Raw genomic sequence first — 23,561 nt, 5'->3', positions numbered from 1 at the left:
TACAATGACAGAACATGACAGTAGACAGAAACCTCCCTTAGCATTCAGCTTGCAATAAGGAAATCTCTATTAGGAAGTCAAACTGCAACTTCCCTTACATCACTGGCAGACAAAGCAAAAACAAAGGTTTGCGGGAAAAGAACAGGAACATATTATCAGATTCAGACTGACTGAAGTGGATTTCTGCTTTGCTTTGTCAGCATGTTATCTGAAGCCTGCTTCCTTAGTCCAAAGTAGCATGTTTAACCAGCGATTACGCAGTGAGAGCTGTGCAGGGGCAAGCCTCTTCCGTCTCAGCGCGGTGAATGTCTGTCACGTGAGCGCGCGCGGTTACTGGAGCAGAGGTCTGTGTGTTATTGTTACAGGTGTCCCGGGAGCTACGCTGTCACATCCAGGCCTCCACCACGCCTCCAGCGCCGCGCCCCGTGGGGAGAGCCAGCTGGGGCCGGTCTGAACGCGCTCGCAACAAAGGGAGCTGCCAGGCACAGGCCCCGACGTCCCCCGTTCTCTCCTCCACCGTCCTCCCCTTCTCTGCCTTCTCCTCTATTCGCTCGCTCTCTCGCTCGGCCCCCTGGCTTCACGCTGCATAATTAACCTGGAGGGGCCCCGAAGAGGCCCTTCACGGGCCCCTGAGGACCGGGCCCCATTATGGAAGGGGACACCTGACAAACGCAACACAGCGCTGAGAGCATTCGGTGTGGAGCAAACATCACGTGTGACACCAACGTCTCCGTTTACAACGGCTCTTTCTTTTTTTTCTTTCTTCTTTTTGCCAATGGAGGCCATTTAAAAAGGCTCTTTTTTTGTCATTTAAAACAGCTCTTTCAATAGGCCATTTAAAATAGCTCAGGTGGCTATTCGCTTACTGGGCTTTCTGTCAGAAAAACGTGACCGAGAGGCATGCAGGCCTTACACACCCATATGGCTGCTAACTCAGATATGAACATTCACACAGGCAAACTGGGACAGAGCATCTACGCATCTGTCCCGCTCACAGCAAGCAGACGCATCGCTGCGGGGGAAGGGTTCGAGGTGCTGCCCCCACAGTACAGCGCCTCGCTCAGGCACAGTCTTAGCTGTGAAACACAGGGGCTGACACAGGAGCAGAGTCTCATCTGTGAAACACAGGAGCAGAGTCTCAGCTGTGAAACACAGGAGCAGAGTCTCAGCTGTGAAACACAGGAGCAGAGTCTCAGTTGTGAAACACAGGGTCTGACACAGGAACAGAGTCTCAGTTGTGAAACACAGGGTCTGACACAGGAACAGAGTCTCAGTTGTGAAACACAGGGTCTGACACAGGAACAGAGTCTCAGTTGTGAAACACAGGAGCAGAGTCTCAGTTGTGAAACACAGGGTCTGACACAGGAACAGAGTCTCAGTTGTGAAACACAGGGTCTGACACAGGAACAGAGTCTCAGTTGTGAAACACAGGGTCTGACACAGGAACAGAGTCTCAGCTGTGAAACACAGGAGCAGATTCTCAGTTGTGAAACACAGGGTCTGACACAGGAACAGAGTCTCAGTTGTGAAACACAGGGTCTGACACAGGAACAGAGTCTCAGTTGTGAAACACAGGAGCAGAGTCTCAGTTGTGAAACACAGGGTCTGACACAGGAACAGAGTCTCAGTTGTGAAACACAGGGTCTGACACAGGAACAGAGTCTCAGTTGTGAAACACAGGGTCTGACACAGGAACAGAGTCTCAGCTGTGAAACACAGGAGCAGAGTCTCAGTTGTGAAACACAGGGTCTGACACAGGAACAGAGTCTCAGTTGTGAAACACAGGGTCTGACACAGGAACAGAGTCTCAGTTGTGAAACACAGGAGCAGAGTCTCAGTTGTGAAACACAGGGTCTGACACAGGAACAGAGTCTCAGTTGTGAAACACAGGGTCTGACACAGGAACAGAGTCTCAGTTGTGAAACACAGGGTCTGACACAGGAACAGAGTCTCAGCTGTGAAACACAGGAGCAGAGTCTCAGTTGTGAAACACAGGGTCTGACACAGGAACAGAGTCTCAGCTGTGAAACACAGGAGCAGAGTCTCAGTTGTGAAACACAGGGTCTGACACAGGAACAGAGTCTCAGCTGTGAAACACAGGGGCTGCAGGCAGACACAGTCCCCACTCCGTCAGCGCAACAGAACCCGCCAAACCTGCCGAACTCCAGGGCAGGGATCGACTACGTGCCTAACTGCCACACGAGGCTCCATGAACACAATAAGGAAGTCTGAAGCCTTACAGACAAGGTGTGGAACTGATAAAACCGACCTGCATGTGAAGAGCAAATTTAAACGCAGTTTTCGTTTTCAAATGAATAGTATCGCCTACATCAATGTGTGGGTTTTTCACATTGACAATCAACACCTACCTACTCTAGTAGGGGTGCAAACAGGCCTCCATTCGGGAAGATGAAAAGTCGTTGTGTTGTTTGTCATTTGCTTGATATTATGCTTGTTTACCTTTCACGTTTATTTAGCTTTTACACCGATGTTGCAGTTCTTTTATGCTAATGTCTGATGTAAAGAATTTTGAATTACATCTGCATGAGATGTACTTTACACTTTTGCAGAATTGCCAACGGGCATCACCCCTCCGGGGTGTAGATACATTCATGTAAATGCATTTGCAGCACGTAAATGCCCCCAGTGTCAGCTTTCAAAAGGCCATTGTGTAAAAAAACCTCCCCCCATCCCCCACCTACACAGAGCAACACATCGGTGCGGTCCAGATGACAGCGAACAGTGTTCTCGCGAACAGTGTTCTCACGAACGCTCGCATTTCTCCAAGCTGCTGTGGCCAGGAAACAGAAAGCTGCCAAAGACAGTTTCCTGTTAGGGACACACACTGCATCAACAACCACAGCGATCAGCATCAGACTGCCCCAAAGCGTTCTTGTTCTGCTGGCTCTACGGGGAAGTGTTGCCAGGTTGGGCCATTTTCATGCCAAATTGGGCCGTTTTGAAAGTCCAGTCGCAGTCGAAAAACACAACACTGCCGCAAAAAGGTGTTGATTACAGAAATATACATCTATTATTATAATTCTTTTACACTAATTAAACTTGGCAAATTTGGAGATATTGGCGAGAGGGGGTGCTTGCTTGCCCCCTCCTCCCCCGCTGCGCCAGACAGTCTGTGTCTAACGCTGAACAGCATTCTAATAGTACAGAATTGAAGGTAAAGATCCATTTAAATCCATTTAAAACACCTAAATGGAACATTTACGTTTGAGCAAGTTTCAAGGCTTTTGAGCAGATTTTGGGGCGGGAAATTTGAGCATGACCTGGCAACCCTACTACTACTGGTAGACCCACCCTGAGCCCTGGGGTTGCAGGGTCAGGACCAGAGTTGCAGGGGACAAAGCAGGAGTCACATCATACCAGGAGGTGGGGGTTCTCAGTGCGGCAGAGGGAGGAGGTGAGGGTTCTCAGTGCGGCAGAGGGAGGAGGTGGGGGTTCTCAGTGCACCACAGGGAGGAGGTGGGGGTTCTCAGTGCGGCAGAGGGAGGAGGTGGGGGTTCTCAGTGCGGCAGAGGGAGGAGGTGGGGGTTCTCAGTGCACCAGAGGGAGGAGGTGGGGGTTCTCAGTGCACCAGAGGGAGGAGGTGGGGGTTCTCAGTGCGGCAGAGGGAGGAGGTGGGGGTTCTCAGTGCACCAGAGGGAGGAGGTGGGGGTTCTCAGTGCACCAGAGGGAGGAGGTGGGGGTTCTCAGTGCACCAGAGGGAGGAGGTGGGGGTTCTCAGTGCGGCAGAGGGAGGAGGTGGGGGTTCTCAGTGCACCAGAGGGAGGAGGTGGGGGTTCTCAGTGCACCAGAGGGAGGAGACGGGGGTTCTCAGTGCACCAGAGGGAGGAGACGGGGGTTCTCAGTGCACCAGAGGCATGTGCCCTGCATACTGAGCGCTGTCTCATCTCCGCCAGCTGCGGCCTACACGGCCGGCTCCCGACCTCCTAACGGCCCTGCGGTTTCCACGCCGACGCGCACGCAGAACTGAAACTACAAACTGCGCACTGCCTGACACGCAGCCAGTGGCCCACTCTCTCCCTTTCCCACGGCCGTTTGCCTAACGGGTTCACCTGGAATGCTTCAAGGTCTAAGTCACAGCTCTCAAACTCCATTGCACTCTGTTATCAGCAGCGACGACCGCATCAGCGTTCGAATGTTCAGAACAGAAGGCCCCGATCACAGCCTTGTGATCTCACACTTTAAAGGGTTAAAGCATGAACGGGCTGGCTGACATTTTGTGAGCCCCACACAGACACTCCGTTGCATGCACGTGCTGCCAAACCCTCCCCTCCAACCCCGGCAGCGTGAAGCCGTGTGGGGAATGTGCTGAAAGCGAGCGTTTTAAATCGGCACAGTTCTGCGCTCGGAGGTGACGGTGCGGTTTCCGCGACGACACTGACGGGCCAATGAGAACGGCAGCGCGCCGGAGCTCCGCCCCCCCTGGCCGCCGCAGTCGTGGCAGTGACCAGTAGGCCGTTACACGCCGCTCCCCGTTTCCAGGGGGAACGGGCTTAACTGGCCGCGCGTTCTCATTACGAGCAGGTGGCGGGTGACATTAATGAGATGCGCATCGTAACGAGGGCACCGTGACGAGGGACTAACGAGCGCGCTAGCACCGCAGCGGTCTGTGGCGGGAGGAGACACGGAAAGCAGGAAGAGGACACGCAGGATCCTCGATTACAGAGGAGCTGAAATTAACCGTGCCGTTAATCTCCTGCTGACCGGAGCTATTCCAGGGGTTAGTGCTGAGAGATAGAAAGCAGGTGGCTCACCCCCCCCCCACTGAAGTCACACACACACACCGCCAGGCATTGTCATTTCAAGATAGTTAGCAACACATTTGCTAACGTACTGCTCACAGACAATAGAAGTACAGTTACCACCCGGCTCGTGTGTAAGGGACGATGTCATTTAACCGGTCCATTAGTGAGCTATTTAAATTCCAACAGCGTTAGTGAAAGGTAATGTTTGATCGCCTGCCTGTCGCCATCTTCCGTCACACAAACTAGGTCACTGAACCTTTACATTACAGCAGAACAGAGTGCAATCAGAGGAGCAAGCTCAGCTCAGAGGTCAAAGGTCACACAGATGCGTCACTGCACACACATCCGGACGCGGCCCTGAATGAGGCTCAGCCGCGTGTGGGGAACGTCTGAGCCCGGCGGCGTGGACCTCTCAGGGGAGGGTTGGTCATGGCCCACCGGGAGGGGAAGAACCTGGGCCGCAGAGACGGCGGACACTCGAGTGGCTCTTACAGGCTGTTTATTTGCCCAGATCAGGTCTGCCGGCTGAAGCCGGGTTTGTTTGTTTGTTTGGGAACGGTTCACAGAGACTCTCTCCGACAGGCAGCACTACTGAGCCGATGTGGGCTTTTGGCAGGGAGGGAGGGAGGGAGGGAGGTGTTCTCAGAGGAAGGTCCAGGCGCAGCAGTAACCCTGCAGATAACTCCTCTCCTACAACAACACACAGCCCAGATCGGCACTCGCAGAGCAGGAGAGCGCTGAGACACGTCAGCGTGAGCGCACTAATCTACAACAACACTCTCCCCTTTCCTTCCTCTTTCTGTATTCTCCAGTAGTGAGGTCACATCCACTCCGCACGCCGACAGCCAACTGGAAAAACTATTGAGGAGCGTATCTAACCGGGATGCATTAGCGAGCTCCTACTTTTCCAACACACCTTGGGTAAAATGTTAGCGTTTAGCCCTGGCGGTGATTGGATTCCTGAACTGAAAGAGGCCACGCCGCTTCCCGGCGCTGGCATAGTGTGATGAATGGGCCTCACTGGGAGGAACTGCAGGCCCCACAGGCCCAACTCACGCCACAAATCAGCCTTCAGGCATTCAGCACCTTTTAGCAGATTACAGCCAGTCCCAGACATTTGTTTAAGGAGACTCAGCCGTGCTCTCCAGGTTAGAAAAGAAAGCTGTTCTCACAGGGAATTGTCTGGAAGAATTCTGGAGGAAACGGATAGCTCCATAAAGGAGAGTTTTGTGGAATTTGCATGGTCACATCCTTTTCGAGTACACCACCTCCCAAAATCCACCTCTTCAACTCTCTGCCCACTTTCACCGCAGATATGGCACTAGCGAGGCAACAACGCTACACAATTGGAGTGAAAAGGCTGGCTCTCAGACATTACTGGGCAAAGGAGAAAAACAGAGGAAATGGAGGACATATCATATGTAACTGTTGAGGTAGGGAGCGGTTGTTGGTGGGGTTGAAATGACTCACTCAGCGGCGGTCCGAACAGGACCGTGTCCATGGCTTTCAGATGCAGCTTCTGCAAGTGGCTGCGGTCCAGTATCTTCAGAAGGGACACGGTCAGGGTGGCGTTCCTCATGGTGAGCCTGAAGGGGGGGGGGGGGGGGGGAGACGGGCGGGGTTACAGGTGTGTGAGTGTGTGTGTGTGTGTGTGTGTGTGTGTGTGGAAGGGTGGGGCAGTGGTGGAGACTGTGAGGGAAATGTGTTTTACTTTCATTATTTTAGAATTCTTGTTGCCTAAACTTGGTCACAAATGTTCCTTCGTAGTGCCTTTCATTTCCAAGAGTCAATTGCTCCCGTAATCTATTAATGACTTGTGTTGAGGTAGCGGAAAAATGATTTTACGAAAGCCCTACTAGTTAATGTTTAACTAAAATTCATGCATAGGGCAGGTAGTAACCCCTCCGGTCATCCATATGCACTGAATGTTTGCGAGCAGTAATTTGGACCTGTCCCAGCCTCAGAACTGAGTATTTGGGGGTTCTTCACTTTGAGCTCCTATAACACAGACGTTGCTCTGCTTCTGAATATCTCTGCTAGCTGTTAGTGAATCTAAACTAATTCCACAGGAACGCAGGGTCACCTGGGCATGGCGCTGCCGTTGAAGTTCATCTTCCTGAAGGCCTCCTCGTACTGGGGCAGCTCCACGTAGGTGATCAGCCACTCCACCACCTCGTCCACCGTCCAGTTGAACACTGCCGAGGAGAGAGCAGGAGCAGGTCACCTGACTGAGCCCAAACCCACCGCCGCCCCACACAGCTGAGCACAATCTCCCCCACACACTACAGCACTGCTAGGCTGCTTTTTTTAGGAAGACCTCCACACAAACAGTCATAAACTCAGGTGTATGCCTTCTCAAACTGAAATCAGCCGAGATGAAAAACATTGCATCGAGCATTCTAGCAAATCTTTATTTCTATCTTTCTTTGAAATTAGGGCTGAGAAACCACCAGATTATAAACCTGCGGCAATTATACACTCAACACTCGTGTTCACAACACGCACGCACACACAAACACACACGCTCAGACAGACACACACACACACACACACACACACACACACACACACACACGCTCAGACAGACACACACGCTCAGACAGACAGACACACACACACACACAGACACACACAGACACACACACAGACACACACACAGACACACACACAGACACACACACACACACACACACACCAGCAGTCTGGCAGACTGTTAGAAAGCGGCCACAGGCTCACACTCCCTGAGCGGAGCCCGAAGGATCTGCAATGCAGCGAACTGCAGACACACTGAGGAGAGAGTGAGTGTGAGAGAGCGCTAGCGAAAGAGAGAGGCACTGCAGACACAGAGGAGAGAGTGAGTGTGAGAGAGCGTTAGTGAAAGAGACAGGCACTGCAGACACAGAGGAGAGAGTGAGTGTGAGAGAGCATTAGTGAAAGAGAGGCACTGCAGACACACTGAGGAGAGAGTGAGTGTGAGAGAGCGCTAGCGAAAGAGAGAGTGAGTGTGAGAGAGCGCTAGCGAAAGAGACAGGCACTGCAGACACAGAGGAGAGAGTGAGTGTGAGAGAGCGCTAGTGAAAGAGAGGCACTGCAGACACAGAGGAGAGAGTGAGTGTGAGAGAGCGTTAGTGAAAGAGAGGCACTGCAGACACAGAGGAGAGAGTGAGTGTGAGAGAGCGTTAGTGAAAGAGAGGCACTGCAGACACAGAGGAGAGAGTGAGTGTGAGAGAGCGTTAGTGAAAGAGACAGGCACTGCAGACACAGAGGAGAGAGTGAGTGTGAGAGAGCGTTAGTGAAAGAGAGAGGCCTTGCAGGCACACTGAGGAGAGAGTGAGTGTGAGAGAGCGTTAGTGAAAGAGAGAGTGAGTGAGAGAGCATTAGTGAAAGAGAGAGGCATTGCAGGCACACTGAGGAGAGAGTGAGTGTGAGAGAGCGTTAGTGAAAGAGAGGCACTGCAGGCACACTGAGGAGAGAGTGAGTGTGAGAGAGCGCTAGTAAAAGAGAGACATTGTGGTGGAAGGGAAAAGGTGCTGCAGGCAGACAGGTAGAGAATAGGAGAAAAGAAAAGGAGCGCTCTCCTCCTCCTCCTCCCTGCTGTCTGTGTCCATAAATACTGCTGTATGACCAAGTGCTGCACCTTTCACCTCACATTCACATGACAAAAACCTTCCAGAAAGATCCATGCATTCTGGCCTTTAATTATTTGTATGCATTTAAATACATTTGAATTATTTCTGCTATAGCAGACCTCTGAAGGACACCTGAGGGGTGATTTACCTTCAGACCCTTTCCAGGCGTTCCACAGGTCCTCCACGCTGATGAACTGGTCATCGCCGTGGAAACTGTTATGCTTGGCCTTGGGGTCGTGGTAGTTGAGGTCCTCCCTCAGGAACTGCGGGTGACAGACAGGGGGACAGGTCATGCATGTGGCCGGTCACGGACCTGTCCCAGTGGGTCAAAACGCAGGAGAGGCCAGAGGCCCTCACCCACACGTCTCACCGATATAGCACACATGTTAGGATGCACACAAATGTGTGTGCACACATACACACACACGCACACGCAGGCAGGCAGACAGACACACACACACACACGCAGGCAGGCAGACAGACACACAACCGGACATGTGCACACACAAACGGACACGCACACACAGAGACACACACACAGGCAGGCAGACAGAGACAAACACACGGACACACATGGACACACACACAGGCAGGCAGACAGAGACAAACACACGGACACGCACGCACGCACGCACGCACACGGACACACACACGGACACACACACGGACACACACACGGACACACACAGACAGGCAGACAGAGACACACACACGGACACACACACACACACGGACACGCGCCCGCACACACACACACACTCATTAGGGAAATGCGCAGGAGAGATTAGACCGGTAGCGGGGTGAGGTCGTGCCGGCAGGGACAGAGATGAATTACTCTGGTACATTCTGATCAGGCTGATAAGGGAGCAGTGCTGAGGGCTGCCTGGGTCGGCCCGCCCTCTCACTGTACTGCAGCATGCACTCGGACACACGCACATGGAGCCAGGACATTTACACTCACATTTCACAAGCAGCTTATCACCATGCGTATGCGTCTGTGTGTGTTTGTGCGTCTGTCTGCCTGTGTGTATGTGTGTGCATGTGTCTGTATGGGGGTGTGTGTGGGCTCATGCATGTGACTGTGTGGGGGTGTGTGTGCACATGTGTGTGTGTGTGTGTGTGTCTGTGTGTGTGTGTGCATGCTCGTGCACGTGTGTGAGTGTGAGTGTGTGTGTGTGTGTGTGTGTGTGAGTGTGTGTGTGTGTGTGTGTGTGTGCATGTGTGTGTGTGCATGCTTGTGCATGTGTGTGTGTGTGTGTGTGTGTGTGTGTGTGTGTGTGTGTGTGTGTGTGCGCGCTCATGCATGTGACTGTATGGGTGTGTGTGTGGGCGGATGCGTGCGTGTGTGTGTGTGTGTGAATGTGTCTGTATGGGGGGGGTGTGTGTGCGCTCGTGCATGTGTGTGTGTGAGTGTGTGTGTGCAATTGTCTGTATGGGGGGGTGTGTGTGCGTGTGTGTGTGTGTGTGTGTGTGTGGGTGGATGCGTGCGTGTGTGTGTGCGTGTGTGGATGCGTGTGTGTGCGTGTGTGTGTGGGTGGATGCGTGCGTGTGTGGATGCGTGCGTGCGTGTGTGTGTGTGTGTGTGTTTGTTAAATGTAGCTCCCACAGTGAGGTGCAGCCACGGGAGGCACACACAGGAAAGATGACAGGAGCCGACACACGGCAGGCCTTGGCCAACATGATGTGTCCAATCTGTCAGCTCTGCCCCCTCTCCGTTTCTACAGGGAGGCAAGCTGGCTCGGGTTCGAAACGCCCCCACAAGCACACAACTGCACAGCGGGGCAAGGCATCCTGTCAGTATTACAGGAAATAATACTGCCTATTACACGCATGCACACACGCACACGTTAGCAGAACACTCCCAATCCTCATACATGCATTGGCACGCGCTCAAGTGTGGGAAGACATGGACAAGCACCGATTAAGCTAATGCTAGCAAATCAGTCCCCAACAACTTAATCTGGGTACATTTCTGTTTAGAAGACCCTGCTGCTGTTACAGGTTTACCCGCGTTCACCCGCACGGTTGGAGCTATGCGGGTCAGGGAGGCGGTCTTTGGTGAGACAGAACAGGGCAGGCTGGGATGTGTGGCACGGTGTGGCGATGACATTCTGAGTACTCTGCGCTTTCTCACAGAGCAGCCGTGGCACGGGATGCCAGCACCGGAACCCGGCCGCATCCGGAGCAGGGTGGAAGGCAGAGACCGCGACCGCTACCTTCCCCCCCCGGCAGGCACGGCCGGGTTCTGGGGCAGCCCGGTCGGGTGCGGCGAAACGCTACCGGGGGAGTCGTCTTACGGTCCCTGACCTTTGACCTTCTGCAGGAATGTCAGCAGCGCAGGGAGGGGTGGTGCTCAAAGGGTGGCAGAGCGCGGAGATAAGGCCTTTACAACCAAGGCCACACAGTCCAAAACACTCCGGTCTCAACCCCCAAGCTGATCAAAGGCCAGCCAACGCGCGTCGGTCAGCAGCCCGCCACTCAGGATCCGGAGGGCCGGAAGGTTTCGGGTCTCCATTCTGCCTGAACTCTTGCCTCTCTTCAGACTCCCCAGCCATTTCCATCTCTTCACAGAGATGCGAGCGTTCTGCGCGCCTGGCCTGAAGGTCGCGGCAGAGGTCACGGCCAGTGTAACTGGAACACCGTCGCTCTGTCTATAACGGTCTTGGGCAGGCTGATGCTCATCCTGAGACCAGGTGGGAGACGGACGCTTTGATCTCGGGCCAGGGCAGGAATCGCGCGGGGATTAGCGCGCGCTAGGAGAGAGGACCCGGCGTCTCCGGGGCGGGGAGAGGTTATCTCCGAGCGCGATGGGAAAGGCGACCGGCCGCTAAAGCCAGGTCTTTCAGCAGGTCTGTGCGGAAGAACAGGCCGGCGCTGGCGCGCTGGAACTTCCACACTCTCCTGTTACATCACACAATGCAGCCCTTTCAAACCACACTTCGGCTGCTGAACTCAGACCTGCGGAAGTGCCGGCAAATAAACGTCTCCGGACTAAAGATGCCGTTGGCTGCACGTAGATGGGTCTAATGAGCACCAGGAAAGGAAACCATTTCTAATTTTAAAAAAAGCTAGAAAAGCTCTAAGGGTTTAATGGCAGGAAGAGGCCCTGGTTGCCACGGCAATGTGAAGGTTTGTGCTGCCCTACTACTGGCTGTGTAAAACACACAGACCCCGCCCCTGCCATACTACTGGCTGTATAAAACACACAGACCCTGCCCGTGCCCTACTACTGGCTATGTAAAACACACAGACCCCGCCCCTGCCCTACTACTAGCTATGTAAAACACAGACCCCGCCCCTGCCATACTACTGGCTGTGTAAAGCACACATACTCCGCCCCTGCCATACTACTGGCTGTGTAAAGCAAACAGACTCCGCCCCTGCCATACTACTGGCTGTGTAAAGCACACAGACTCCGCCCCTGCCATACTACTGGCTGTGTAAAGCACACAGACTCCGCCCCTGCCATACTACTGGCTGTGTAAAGCAAACAGACTCCGCCCCTGCCATACTACTGGCTGTGTAGAGCACACAGACCCTGCCCCTGCCCTACTACTGGCTGTGTAAAGCACACACCATGCTGTGCACAGAAGGCCCATTCTTCTGGTCGATCGTGTGACCTTACACACTGCATTCAGACACACAGCTGCGTTTGCCCGTTGCAGGCCCCAGAGGATGTGCACGTCCATTTTCCCAGAAAATTACACAACTGAGGTCACACAACCAGCATGCAGCGAGGAACATGAGAGATGCGTCTGATGTGACAGAGAGGGGGGAAGGGGGTAATCTCCCTAGTCTGACATTAACAGCACCCCCCATCATGAATACTCCAATAACAAGAGCAAGATGCCAAAACGAAAAGGAAAAAAAGAAAAGCAGTGCACACAGCCACATAGGCCGTCCGTTTACCAATGACACACAAACATCACTAAATTATTTTAGGCCCTCCTCCCATTCCAACAAACAGAACAGGCGCAAGGGGAAGTCTCGCAGATGTTACGGCCTGCTGTTTCTCAAAAGCTTCTTGGCTGCTTTTGGACAGGCGCCCACCTCCCCATGTGCCTGTATGCTGCCCGCTTTCGGATGCTCCCCGCGCCCCCACCTGCTCCCAGGGCGGGACTCCATCTCCACCCGCCCCGGGACTCATCCCCGCCCGTCTCCACCCGCCCCCCCGCCCGTCTCCACCCGCCCCCCGGCGTGGGACTCACCCCGTCCGTCTCCACCCGCCCCCCGGCGCGGGACTCACCCCGTCCGTCTCCGCCACGTCCACGTTTCCGTTGGCGTCGTCGTCCATCTGCTTGTGGATGCTGCGGATGGCCTCGAAGCTGAGGATGGAGTTCTCATCCTGGCACAGCGGCTCATCGAACCGACACAGGTCTGCGGGGAGGACAGACGCCAGTGAGAGCGCGGAATAATTCCCCCGACACGCCCGGACCCGTACACACGCGCGCGCACGTACAGGCACACGCACCTACACGGGAACACAGCCACGTACACGCCTGCCACACACACAGTATCAAACCAGCATTTTAAAATATTCAACACTAGGAAAAAAGAGCCTGTCAATGCTTTCTACTGCAACAGAATGACTGCCATCGATTGGAAAATAAATACTGTGCCTTTAAGGATTGGCTGCGTGTGTAACAGTACATATTTATTCTGAAACGTTTAATACAGGACTTCCGATATGGCGCTCTGCAAACACCACATATGGCCACCAACACACAATTTTACAGAGGGCGCCTGTACAATCTCATGATTAGGAAACGTGCCCAACCTTCTATAAGCAATCCAGCAAACAGGAAGCCATTTTATAATGGCCTTCATTCTACATAAAAGACTAAAATCCACTGAAAACTCATTCCAAACTGCAGTGCACTCCGGTTGTTGACTGCCGGGGCATTTAGGCTTTGTGCGTGTGCCTGGCCCATCAAAGCGGGCGGTATCAACCCTGGAGCCAGAACAGCCCAGAGACGCACACCACCTGTCGGCCTCTTCGCACTTCCTGAACACTGCTGCCCGACGGGATGATGGCTCCTTCCCCTAACTCCCATCACGGCCTCACCGCGTTCGACGCGGCCAGGACAGCTCGCCCCGGGGGGGGTCAGCGGGGTGAGAGACCGAGGACAGCGCACCCCCTGCTGTCCCAGAGCAGTCGCCCAGCGTCCCGCCGTGGCCAAAGGCCCGCTCGTTCCCAGCAGGGACCGCAGAGGAGGACAAATTTAGCCCAGGCTTTAACTAAAAGCAGCCAGCGCCTATTAATAGACTGAAACTCCACAGCTGTTTGGTTACTGCAGAGAGGGGGGTGTGGGCGGGGGGGGGCTTGCGGTGGTCACTGACCGAGGCCGGGGTGGGGGGATTCGAGCTGGTCAGCAGTCGGGGGGTGCTAGCGCTGGTCAGTGACCGTGGCAGGAGGGGGCTCATGCCGGTCAACGGGCGAGGCGGAGGGGGGGGGGGGGGGGGAACCTGAGCGGCACCCTGAGCCAGAGCGGGCGTGGCACACTGATGTCATGCGGAAGGTTGGAGTCCATCAGGACACAGCAAGCTGAGGAGGAGGAGCAGCGCTAAGGAACGACCAGGATGGGGGGGCGAGCTTTCACACACGGACACACACACACGCGCACGCACAGACAACCACACACAAACAGAAACACACGAGAAGGGAAACACATACCCCCGGGCTGGACACAGAGACAGACGCACACACACACACACACACACACACACACAGACAACCACACACAAACAGAAACACACGAGAAGGGGAACACATACCCCCGGGCTGGACACAGAGACAGACACACACACGCACACACACACACACACAACCACACACAAACAGAAACACACGAGAAGGGAAACACATACCCCCGGGCTGGACACAGAGACAGACGCACACACGCACACACACACAGACAACCACACACAAACAGAAACACACGAGAAGGGAAACGCATACCACCGGGCTGGACACAGACAGACGCACACACACACACAGACAACCACACAGAAACAGAAACACACAAGAAGTGAAACACATACCCCCGGGCTGGACACAGAGACAGACGCACACACGCACACACACACACACAACCACACACAAACAGAAACACACGAGAAGGGAAACACATACCCCCGGGCTGGACACAGAGACAGACGCACGCACGCACGCACGCACGCACAGTCTTAAAAACGGCACACAACTGTGGCTTACGCATCCAATTACGCAACTTCACTGAAGAAGGGCCGCACTTGTGAGACCGAGCTGTCCTTGGCGAAACTGATAACATGATGCGGTGTTAAACCTGACAGGGTGCCAGGAGGCATTGTAGCTATAAGGTCAGCTAATAAACACAGTCAAGCCCGCATTTAATCACAAGGCAACCAAAGCGCACCGCCATCTAATCAAAGACCCAAACCACAAACCGCCATGCGACCATGACACCTGGACAAGCCCAAACGGACATGGCCGGCTCCGGTTTTATATTTAGTGCGAGAGAGCCACAGGCCTGTGTGGTGGACCAATAGTGATTAACCTCTGTTGGCAAATACTAGAGGGCACATAGAGGCACAGTGAGCCCCTATATCAGGTTTCTGCACACGTATCACATGTAGGTTGGACTCAAATCTCAGAGGGACAAATTACAGAACTTTTCATGCAGCCACCCCACCAGGGTACCAACTGAACTGCCAAATCAAAAAAAGAAACAATATTATGGAGCTCACTTCTTGCATCATGTATTGCTCGAAGATTAGATTGTGTTTAGAGGCGTTATTATTTTGTGGTGGTAGTAAGTGGTAAGTTGCCATCACAACCGCAACAATGTGGTCACAACTGAAATGCCTGTTGTTTAGTTAAAATTTAAAAAAATATATGAATAATCAATAAAACAAGAAAATGTGCTGGTGAGGGTTCATAGAAACTCATAAATAAGAATCTATCAATTTGTAAATGTTACGGAGAAAATGCGTACGGAGTTTTCATTCATCCCAATTCTTATTTGATTAAAAGAATTCAGGATAATTGATTACAAATCAAACGCAATAAAACGTTACCACTTGTTCACTATGATAACAGTGTAATTTAAGTGCATCACTGTTTGATGGGAAAGAGACATTGCCCGTCACATCACAAGGTTTCAATGCCCGCCGCTGCAGTCACGTCTCTCTATCCGAAACCACAAACTGAGCAAAGGAGGTACTGTGCAAAATCAAATCTGCTTGGGCATGCCCAGCGTAAGGGGTGTCACAGATAACTTTCACTGAAATACTTGACTCGGGTGTATCCTGGCATGCCTTCGCCTTATGCCTTCGCCTTCGCCTTATTATTCATAAGGCGAAACACTTTGAGGGAGTTTTTGAGTGTTCCAGGAGGAAAGGGAGCTTAGAAGCCCTGCGCGGTCGTCCGGAGAGAGGGTGAGCAGTTGACAGCCAGACGGCGGCTCAGGAACATGTCTGAGGTGAAGAGATTGGCACTGACATTAGTGAACTCCCCTTCCCAGGGTGGCTTACATATTAACCATTTATTAGGCTGCATATTTGCTGATGTAATCCCACCGGCAGCAGTGGCCCACCTGGAGGAGGGAGAATTCATCCTGCAAACCTCAGGTTATGAGCACAATTTCCTCTGGGTCACACCAACGGCACGGCTGAAAGTGGTAAAGCCGCCACGGTTTCCTTCCAAGGAGTCTGAGCGCCCCCCCCCTCCCCCTTTACACCCCCCTGTCTAAACAGGTGGTGTTATGAAACCTCTCTGCATGAGCTGGCGCTGTGGCAACCATGGTAACAGGTCCGGGACAGGACAGGAGGACACGCGAGCCCTGCGTCAGCCACGCCGAAACACGGCGGTCCCATACCTCAGGGTTTGATGCCCTAGCTTGTTTGTGTGACCTCTGTTTAACCCAATGCCCGTTGGGCAGAGTAAGGAGGAACACACGGGACCGTGCGGTCAAAGGGTGGGCTCCCTTTCCATCTGAAACTCAGAAGTGCACACGTCCCTTTTCCAAAAAGAATCATATCACAGGCTGGGTCACTTAGTCACAAAATACACACCCCAAGGGACCGCAAGTTTGCTGAAAACAAAACTGGTGGTGACGAACGACAGTGTGGCGGTTTTGTGGTTCCGCCAATTGTGATACCGCTGGCTCTTCGAAGGGAAGTGTATTCAGATGGTATCACCCAATACTGGCCTAGGTGTAAAATCTTAAAAAACCCTTCCCTGACACACACACACACACACACACACACACACACACACACACACACACAAACACACACTCCTGCCATTACACAAAACAAGCTGCATGGGACAGAAAAATGTATATTCATTAGCTTGTAACTAGACAGGCAAAAGAATGGAAAAGTGAATTTATTATAGCAAATGCTTCTGATGTCAAAGCAAGTGCTGACAAAAGAAGTAACCAGTGGCTCTATGGGTGCCCTTAGCTAGAGGACATGGCCAAACCTGAGATAGCACTACAAGGAATCCATGAGGGAATATGAAACAAACAGTGAAATAAACACCCTGTTCATTGGTCGCAATAACAAATATGACTTGGCTTAGCCTTTAGAATACACATGCATGAGATATGTGACTAGAAATCATTTCAGAACCATGAAAAACCCACCCAGGTTCAGGAGTGGATCATATTTGCATAAACAAATTATTCTAAAAACTTTTTAGATATTACATTACATTACATTACATTACATTATTGGCATTTGGCAGACGCTCTTATCCAGAGCGACGTACAACAAAGTGCATACCCATAACCAGGGATAAGTTCGCTGAAAGACCCTAGAGGGAAGTAGATATGTGACTGGTTTATGAAAAACAAAAACAAAAAAAACACTGTTGTTTGGAGACAAACATCTAACACTGAACCACAAGTTAGTGAAAAGTTACGGCCCAACCCATCCCTGCACCAGGCCTCAGTCTCATGTACTCAAGCCTGGTATCCACCACTGGTGATATGGACGTGACTTTACGGTTAGGCCACTTTATCGACAGCAAGCATGTGGCACACACAAAACCACTATCACTCTGTTCTACAGGTCGTGCCACCACAGGAAGTGTTTTAGCAGCATTGTTCTTACGTAACATGACAAGTGATAGGTCTATTAAAGATTCGCTGACTCACTCTCCACCAGCCGAAATATCATGAATATTTACAGCCACAGGGAGGGCCATTTCAGCCGTTAACGTCACTCATTCAAAAACTGCAGCGGCTGATTATCATAACATGCCGTGAATCCCCGTCTCGGGGCTGCGGTGGAGAAGGCAGAAGCCCACACTCCTGGCTTTCTGCAGCTTTCCCTCATTCCCCAGAGGGACTGCCAAGTCGCTTTAGATGATCAGATAAGATGAGGCTTCCACTGATGGAGAAAAACATGGAGGAGCCTCACTGACATTTAATAAGATTTTAAAGAGAACAGCCAGTGCTTCTTAGACCACGGGGATTTTAAGAGCACATTCAAAACCCCAAAGTTCCAAAACTCAAGTCATCGGCTTCAGCACTTTTGGCTACGAGGAGAGGAAAAGTATGAAAAGCCAGATGAGCTCCAGGCAGCCTAAAAACCAGACTCGACTGATGTTCTTTCTGCTCCACAGAACAGGCTGAATAACATCGTCAATAGAACACCATTACAAATCGGCATGTGTGTACAAATGCTACACTTAGCTACTTATTCGTGTTTGCCAAGGCCAGGGCAGTCTTGAGCCAAACGGGTGCACGCGTATGTTTACGCGGTGGCTGTGATTCTTAATGCCCTCCTGAGTGGAGGGATAAACATGGGGCTGCTAAACAATCGACTGCTAAGAAACCGCTTCAATGACAAAAGGGAGGGACACACACGCTTGCCCGGAGAGAGCCAGAGAGCAGTCTAATGAGGAAATTAAATGGGAGAAAACATACCACGTGCCAAATGCTTCCATAATACAACCGCTTACTTACAGTAATAATTCTGAGGGAAACAAAATGAGCTTCCAGCATCAGGATTCTTCTTTCACTAACGTAACAGTACTGAAGGACTTTTCCACTCTACAAAGGACAGTAAGGTCTTAAGTAAAGAGCTAGCCTTCTCAGTATATTGAGATAGAGTTCATATACGATGTAAACTTGATGGAAGATGGTGATCAGAAGCTGCATTTCATACCGCAAGACTCTTCAGTGCCAGATGGGCTTCCATGATACATTACAGTTCATAGACGGACCCCACATCAACCAGGTCAAACACACCAACCAGGACTAGGACCATTACAATTCAATGGTGGCCCACAAAGCCCTCCAACTGCGCACGATAACGACTCCTGAAATGAACGACACCTGAAGAAAGTACAGACTCCTCCTTGCAGAAAAAACAACAGATGTTGGTGCAAAGCTCTGAATGTGGTTTAACCTTAAGGCTCTCTCACCGTAGCTGTGGTGAGTATATCCGTTTTCATTCTCTAACTTCCAGATCTGACAAAAGAAGAACCCACCGTGAATTGGTTCAGGTCTGTGGACTCAACCCTACTGATACAAGAACGGTGGAACAAATGTGTGCTTCCAAAACCACCATCTCATCCTCATGGTGTTAAATTCCCACGATTCCTCTTTGTGGAACAGTGCGTTTGCTTTCAGAAGGCCAGCCGTCACAGCAGGATGAATGAATGCATGAGCATGCTGGGTATTCTGGTCAAGCCTGTTTGGAATCCAACAATGCTACCTTTTATTATTCATCTTCAACATTCAACATTAGAACAAATGATCCTTGTCATCCAATGCAATGCCATCCCGGATATGTCAACGCAATTTCACACAATACAGGACGAGGCTGTTAGTCTGCTCTACACTACCTCCACACTCCAGGCAGCACTATTAAAAAGATACAAATTACAGCAAAGCTAATTACCGTTGTACTCTGAAATGTCAATTATTTTTACAGAGCACTTTCTACAGAGATGCTTTACAGAGTAACAGTTGGGCAAAAAGCAATAGTTAATATATACATTTTAATATGAAAATACAAAGATTACAACGACAGCATTTTTTGAGGTGATCATTTGATATGAACGATCATATGACGTGTCAGTCCAAAAACTGCTTAAACAGACCGGATTCTCTGGTACTTTCTGAACCAAGGGCCATTTCATGTGAAGTGGCGGGGGGTATCAGGTAATGTAAACAACACGGATTAGACAAACTGGGAGTTCAGTGCATAAAACTATTTTGGAAGAGTAAAACGGTGCTCTTTGAACCAGAGGAAGAGAAACAAAAAAAAAAGCAAAAAATGGGTGTATCCAGAAATCAATTACATGAATCTGCAAAAAAAAAGTGTGAAAAACAGGATTGACACGGCTTACTTCCAAGCTCTTTCATTCAAATATTTCTTCCTATAATGCAGGGGAGTCCAATCTTATCCAAAAAGGGCTGATGTGGTTGCAGGTTTTGTTGAAGCCCAAAATTTATATCCGATTTATACACATACTTATCAAGGTTGTTATTGAAGAACATGGTTAGTCAATGAGTTGAATCAAGTGTCTTAGTGCTGGGTTAAAAAAATGTACACCCACACCGTTCCCTTTTCAGACCACCACCACTTTAACAACATACTAAAAAATGTAACAACATTCATTGAGAGATAACTACTTAAATTGAAATATCCCATCTTGGCTACATAAAATATGGCTCTCAGATGCGCTTGCCTCCCTGTGTCAAAAAAGAACCCAAATACCTGCAGAGATGTGTACTGGGATTACTGGCTCTGATAAGGCGTATGTACAGTGTAGCAGCTCTCTGATACACGGATACTGCCAACACCTCAGGGAGGAGCACTGCAGCATGACGGCTGCAACTGGCCTGATCTGGTGGCATTCCTGACAGCAGCTTCAGCGTGTAAAACTCCTAAGTAGGGCATTTCTGAAAAGCAGCGCTTGTTGAATCCGCTCAACCAGAGACACGTGTGTGTGTGTGTGTGTGTGTGTGCGCGTGTGTGTGTGTGTGCGTGTGCGCGCACAAGAGAGGAAAGGGGGCGGGGGTTCCCTTCGTATTCGCAGTTAAGAGGCACAGTAAAGAAAGACCATTCAAACAGGATACTTTGGAGTGCAGAATGATTCAGCATCTCTGAACCACCGATTCAATCTAGCATAATTCCTGTGACACTTCTGGGTGGTTTAAGTTGGCGGAATCATTTTGTTCTTGAAAATATGTTTCAATAATACATTTCTCAAGCAGGCCAGACCCTGTATAAAATATTGTATAAAACAGAGGTGAAATAGTACCGTTAATTATAAACAAGAAATATAAAAGCGGCACATGCAGAGTTTAGAATTGCACTTTACGTTACGGGTACAATCACACAAGGGAAAAACAAGGGAACCGGGAGTGACGGTAATGGTTTTTAGGAGCGATGCCTTTCATCTCAACAGTGTTGCATTTTAATTGAGATTTCCAGTGTGTTCGCGGTACATTTATGAAACTTGTGTGAGATGTCTGCACTAATGAAAAAAGAAAGCCAAAACGTATAGCAGCCTTTCTATGGAGGGTCGCGTGGCATTAGCGATCTTGGTGTTAATGGCATTAGGCGGGCGGGTAAGTTACACCACCAACACTCTCTCTCCTCCCAGACGTAAGCCCCTGCCACAAAATACGCTTTCCAGAAGCCCGGAATAGGATTAGAATAATTATCCTTCTCCAAGCATGGCGCTCATCTACACCTTTTCCTCAGCTAATGATGCCAAGACTGGGGACTTCCATAAAAGGGAAGCTTTTCTGCCAGCAATCTCCCCCCATCCCCCACACACCCCGCCAATAAGGAAAGTGGTGAGGAAAGTTCAGGAAACAGGAAGGCCGCAGAACCAGCCCGAGGCAGGCCTGTAAGCAACAGCGCTGAAAAAAGTACATGTGGAATAACCGGCATCTTCAGCTGCCCAACATAACGGGGAAGGGGTGTTCTAGCAGCCCCACAATGGGGAACAGGACTTTTTAGCTAGCGCACCATTCACACTGCCCTGCACCGAAGGGCAATTTTTCCTTGAGCTGAAATGTAAACTGGAAATGATGCAACCAGGCCTTTTTGGGTCCATGAGACTTTTTTTTCCTTTTTTTTTTTTTTACAATCCTGATAAATATTAGGACTAGTTGCCCGAATCGGTATGCGAGTGAGAGAGACAGACAAGAAAAGTATAAAAATGTGTGCAATGGCATTTTTGGGGAGTGTAGCATTTTTCATGAAACTAATCTCTGCACAGCACTGCAGAAGTTGACAGATGAGGCAAGGCACCAAAATAAAGTTTGATTACTCAATTAAATAATACAAGTCACCGGAGAATTAACCATGTTAATGGATTTACATGCATTAAAACTGCATTGGCACTAGAGATACAGACAGGAAACAATGAGGTGGCAGGAACCATCTGAGCATCCCTAAAGACACAGAGACACGTCATCACATCCAGGTGAGGGGTCGGAAAACAAAGACTATATCGGGGCACCGGATTTCCTGTGGCTAAAAACAATGAGCCATGTGAACACAAGTTATTAACATATGATGTGAAGTCTCTTGCAAAAAAAAAGAATTGAGTGCCGCTAGATTATTTAAGGGTGTGTGCACAAGACCCAACACACAAGCACACAAATGAACAGACACGAACACAAACAGTAAACACACACTTGCATACAAAAAAGGAAAACAAACATATAGACCTGGACAGGACACAGAAACACAGACAGACACAGACACAGTCCCACTGCACTGCAGCAAACGCTGAAGGGAAGCATTCCTAATGAAACGCTAAATCTCCCTTTCTGCTGACAGACTGCCATCGTGGAGTAGGTACTGCCACTTATGCCACCCCTGCAAGCTTTGAGGCCTAGCTGTGTGTAGAGTCCGGCCAGGGACAGACCTGATGCTTTATTCAGTTTGAAAAGATGTACTTTCACAGGTCATATTGTCTTTGAAGGCTATGTCTTCATAGGTTATATGGTATTGCTACAGTCGGAGAAGGGTTTGTGGTAAACACGCATCTCAAAGAGCTTGTTTTCTGTGAATGCACTTCCCCTGGTCAGCCACGGTCAGAGCATTCTCAACTTAATTTAACTACAGATCTACAATATTGATAATGGGCCAAGTTTTGACCACATAAAAACTAACACTTCTGAGAAAGATAACCATCAGAGAGCTACGTCTGACAATCCGGAGACCAGTTAGGGTGGTATAGTCAATGGCTCGTATAATGATGAAGGCCATGCAACTTCTGCGTCAAGAAGTCCTGAAAAGTTGAATGTGCTAAAATACCGTTGCAAATTCCACTGCAAAAAAAATAATAAAAATCGCAACGTATAAACTACCTTTACCTGTCCACAGAACACCCCGACATATGCATTATTTATGGACTGGATGACTGCTTTCATGTGCAGATTCAGCCTGCCTTCAAACAAACCCTTCACCCCCCACCCCTCCCTCCTCAACCTTATCTCAGCAGCAGAAGGAAGCTCTGCTCCATAATTACAGTCAGGCTGGGCAGCCCATCAAGGCAGCGAATGTCAGGCAGGGAGACCCGGATGGAGAGTCCTGCTAGCACCGATAATGGGACGGATGGACGGATGGACAGACAGACAGACACAGACAGCGGGAGGAGAGGGCAGACACTGAGCGCAAGGGGGCCATCTCTCTCACTCTCTCTCTCACTCACTCTCTCTCTCACTCACTCTCTCGCTCTCACTCGCTCTCACTCGCTCACTCTCTCACTCTCTCACTCTCTCTCACTCTCTCTCACTCTCTCTCACTCTCTCTCACTCTCCGATACTCCAGATTAGATATTTACATGCTGCAATTTTCAAAGTGCAGGGTTACATAAGCCCCATTGTGTGCGTGCGTCTGCGTGCAAGCAGCACGCACTTGACCTCCGAGCCATTCCACTTCATTACCTATGCGTTTACCACTTCCTCTCCCCTCAAAACGCCCCTGCACAGCCCTATCTAGGCCCCTCAGCCTTCCGCCCGTCAGTCAGTCACATGACCGTAAAAGCGCTGGTCAGCCATCTTCCAGGGGCGCTGAGCACACAGCGGCACTGCTGACTGCTTGCACACATCCCTGAACTGTGCTTAAAGAATGTCTAACTGCTACTGGCTTTATTGCAAGAGCCAGAATGACCAGCAGTGCAGTCTGGGCTCCTACTCAGCAGAAG

General features: G+C 50.7%; 1 protein-coding gene across 7 annotated transcripts in view; it reads right to left on the bottom strand.

Moving 5' to 3' along the window:
* The window catches only part of stim1a (stromal interaction molecule 1a), a 46,144-nt gene that overhangs the window by 17,430 nt on the left and 5,153 nt on the right, over nt 1-23,561 (bottom strand). For 6 of the 7 annotated variants that reach the window (XM_061217214.1, XM_061217207.1, XM_061217211.1 and 3 more), the window contains exons 4-7: nt 12,639-12,769; nt 8,541-8,655; nt 6,847-6,958; nt 6,234-6,349 (exon numbers count right to left, since the gene is read on the bottom strand). In XM_061217214.1, coding sequence (XP_061073198.1) covers nt 6,234-6,349; nt 6,847-6,958; nt 8,541-8,655; nt 12,639-12,769 — 474 coding nt within the window. Of the gene's footprint in view, nt 1-6,233; nt 6,350-6,846; nt 6,959-8,540; nt 8,656-12,600; nt 12,608-12,638; nt 12,770-23,561 lie in introns of those variants that run through there. The other variant, XM_061217212.1, reaches the window with a different exon arrangement.

This window comes from Conger conger, chromosome 13, assembly GCF_963514075.1.
Source record: "Conger conger chromosome 13, fConCon1.1, whole genome shotgun sequence".
Lineage (NCBI taxonomy): Eukaryota > Metazoa > Chordata > Actinopteri > Anguilliformes > Congridae > Conger > Conger conger.
Note: the sequence above shows the minus strand (reverse complement) of the source record. Positions and strands in the feature narration are given on the sequence as shown.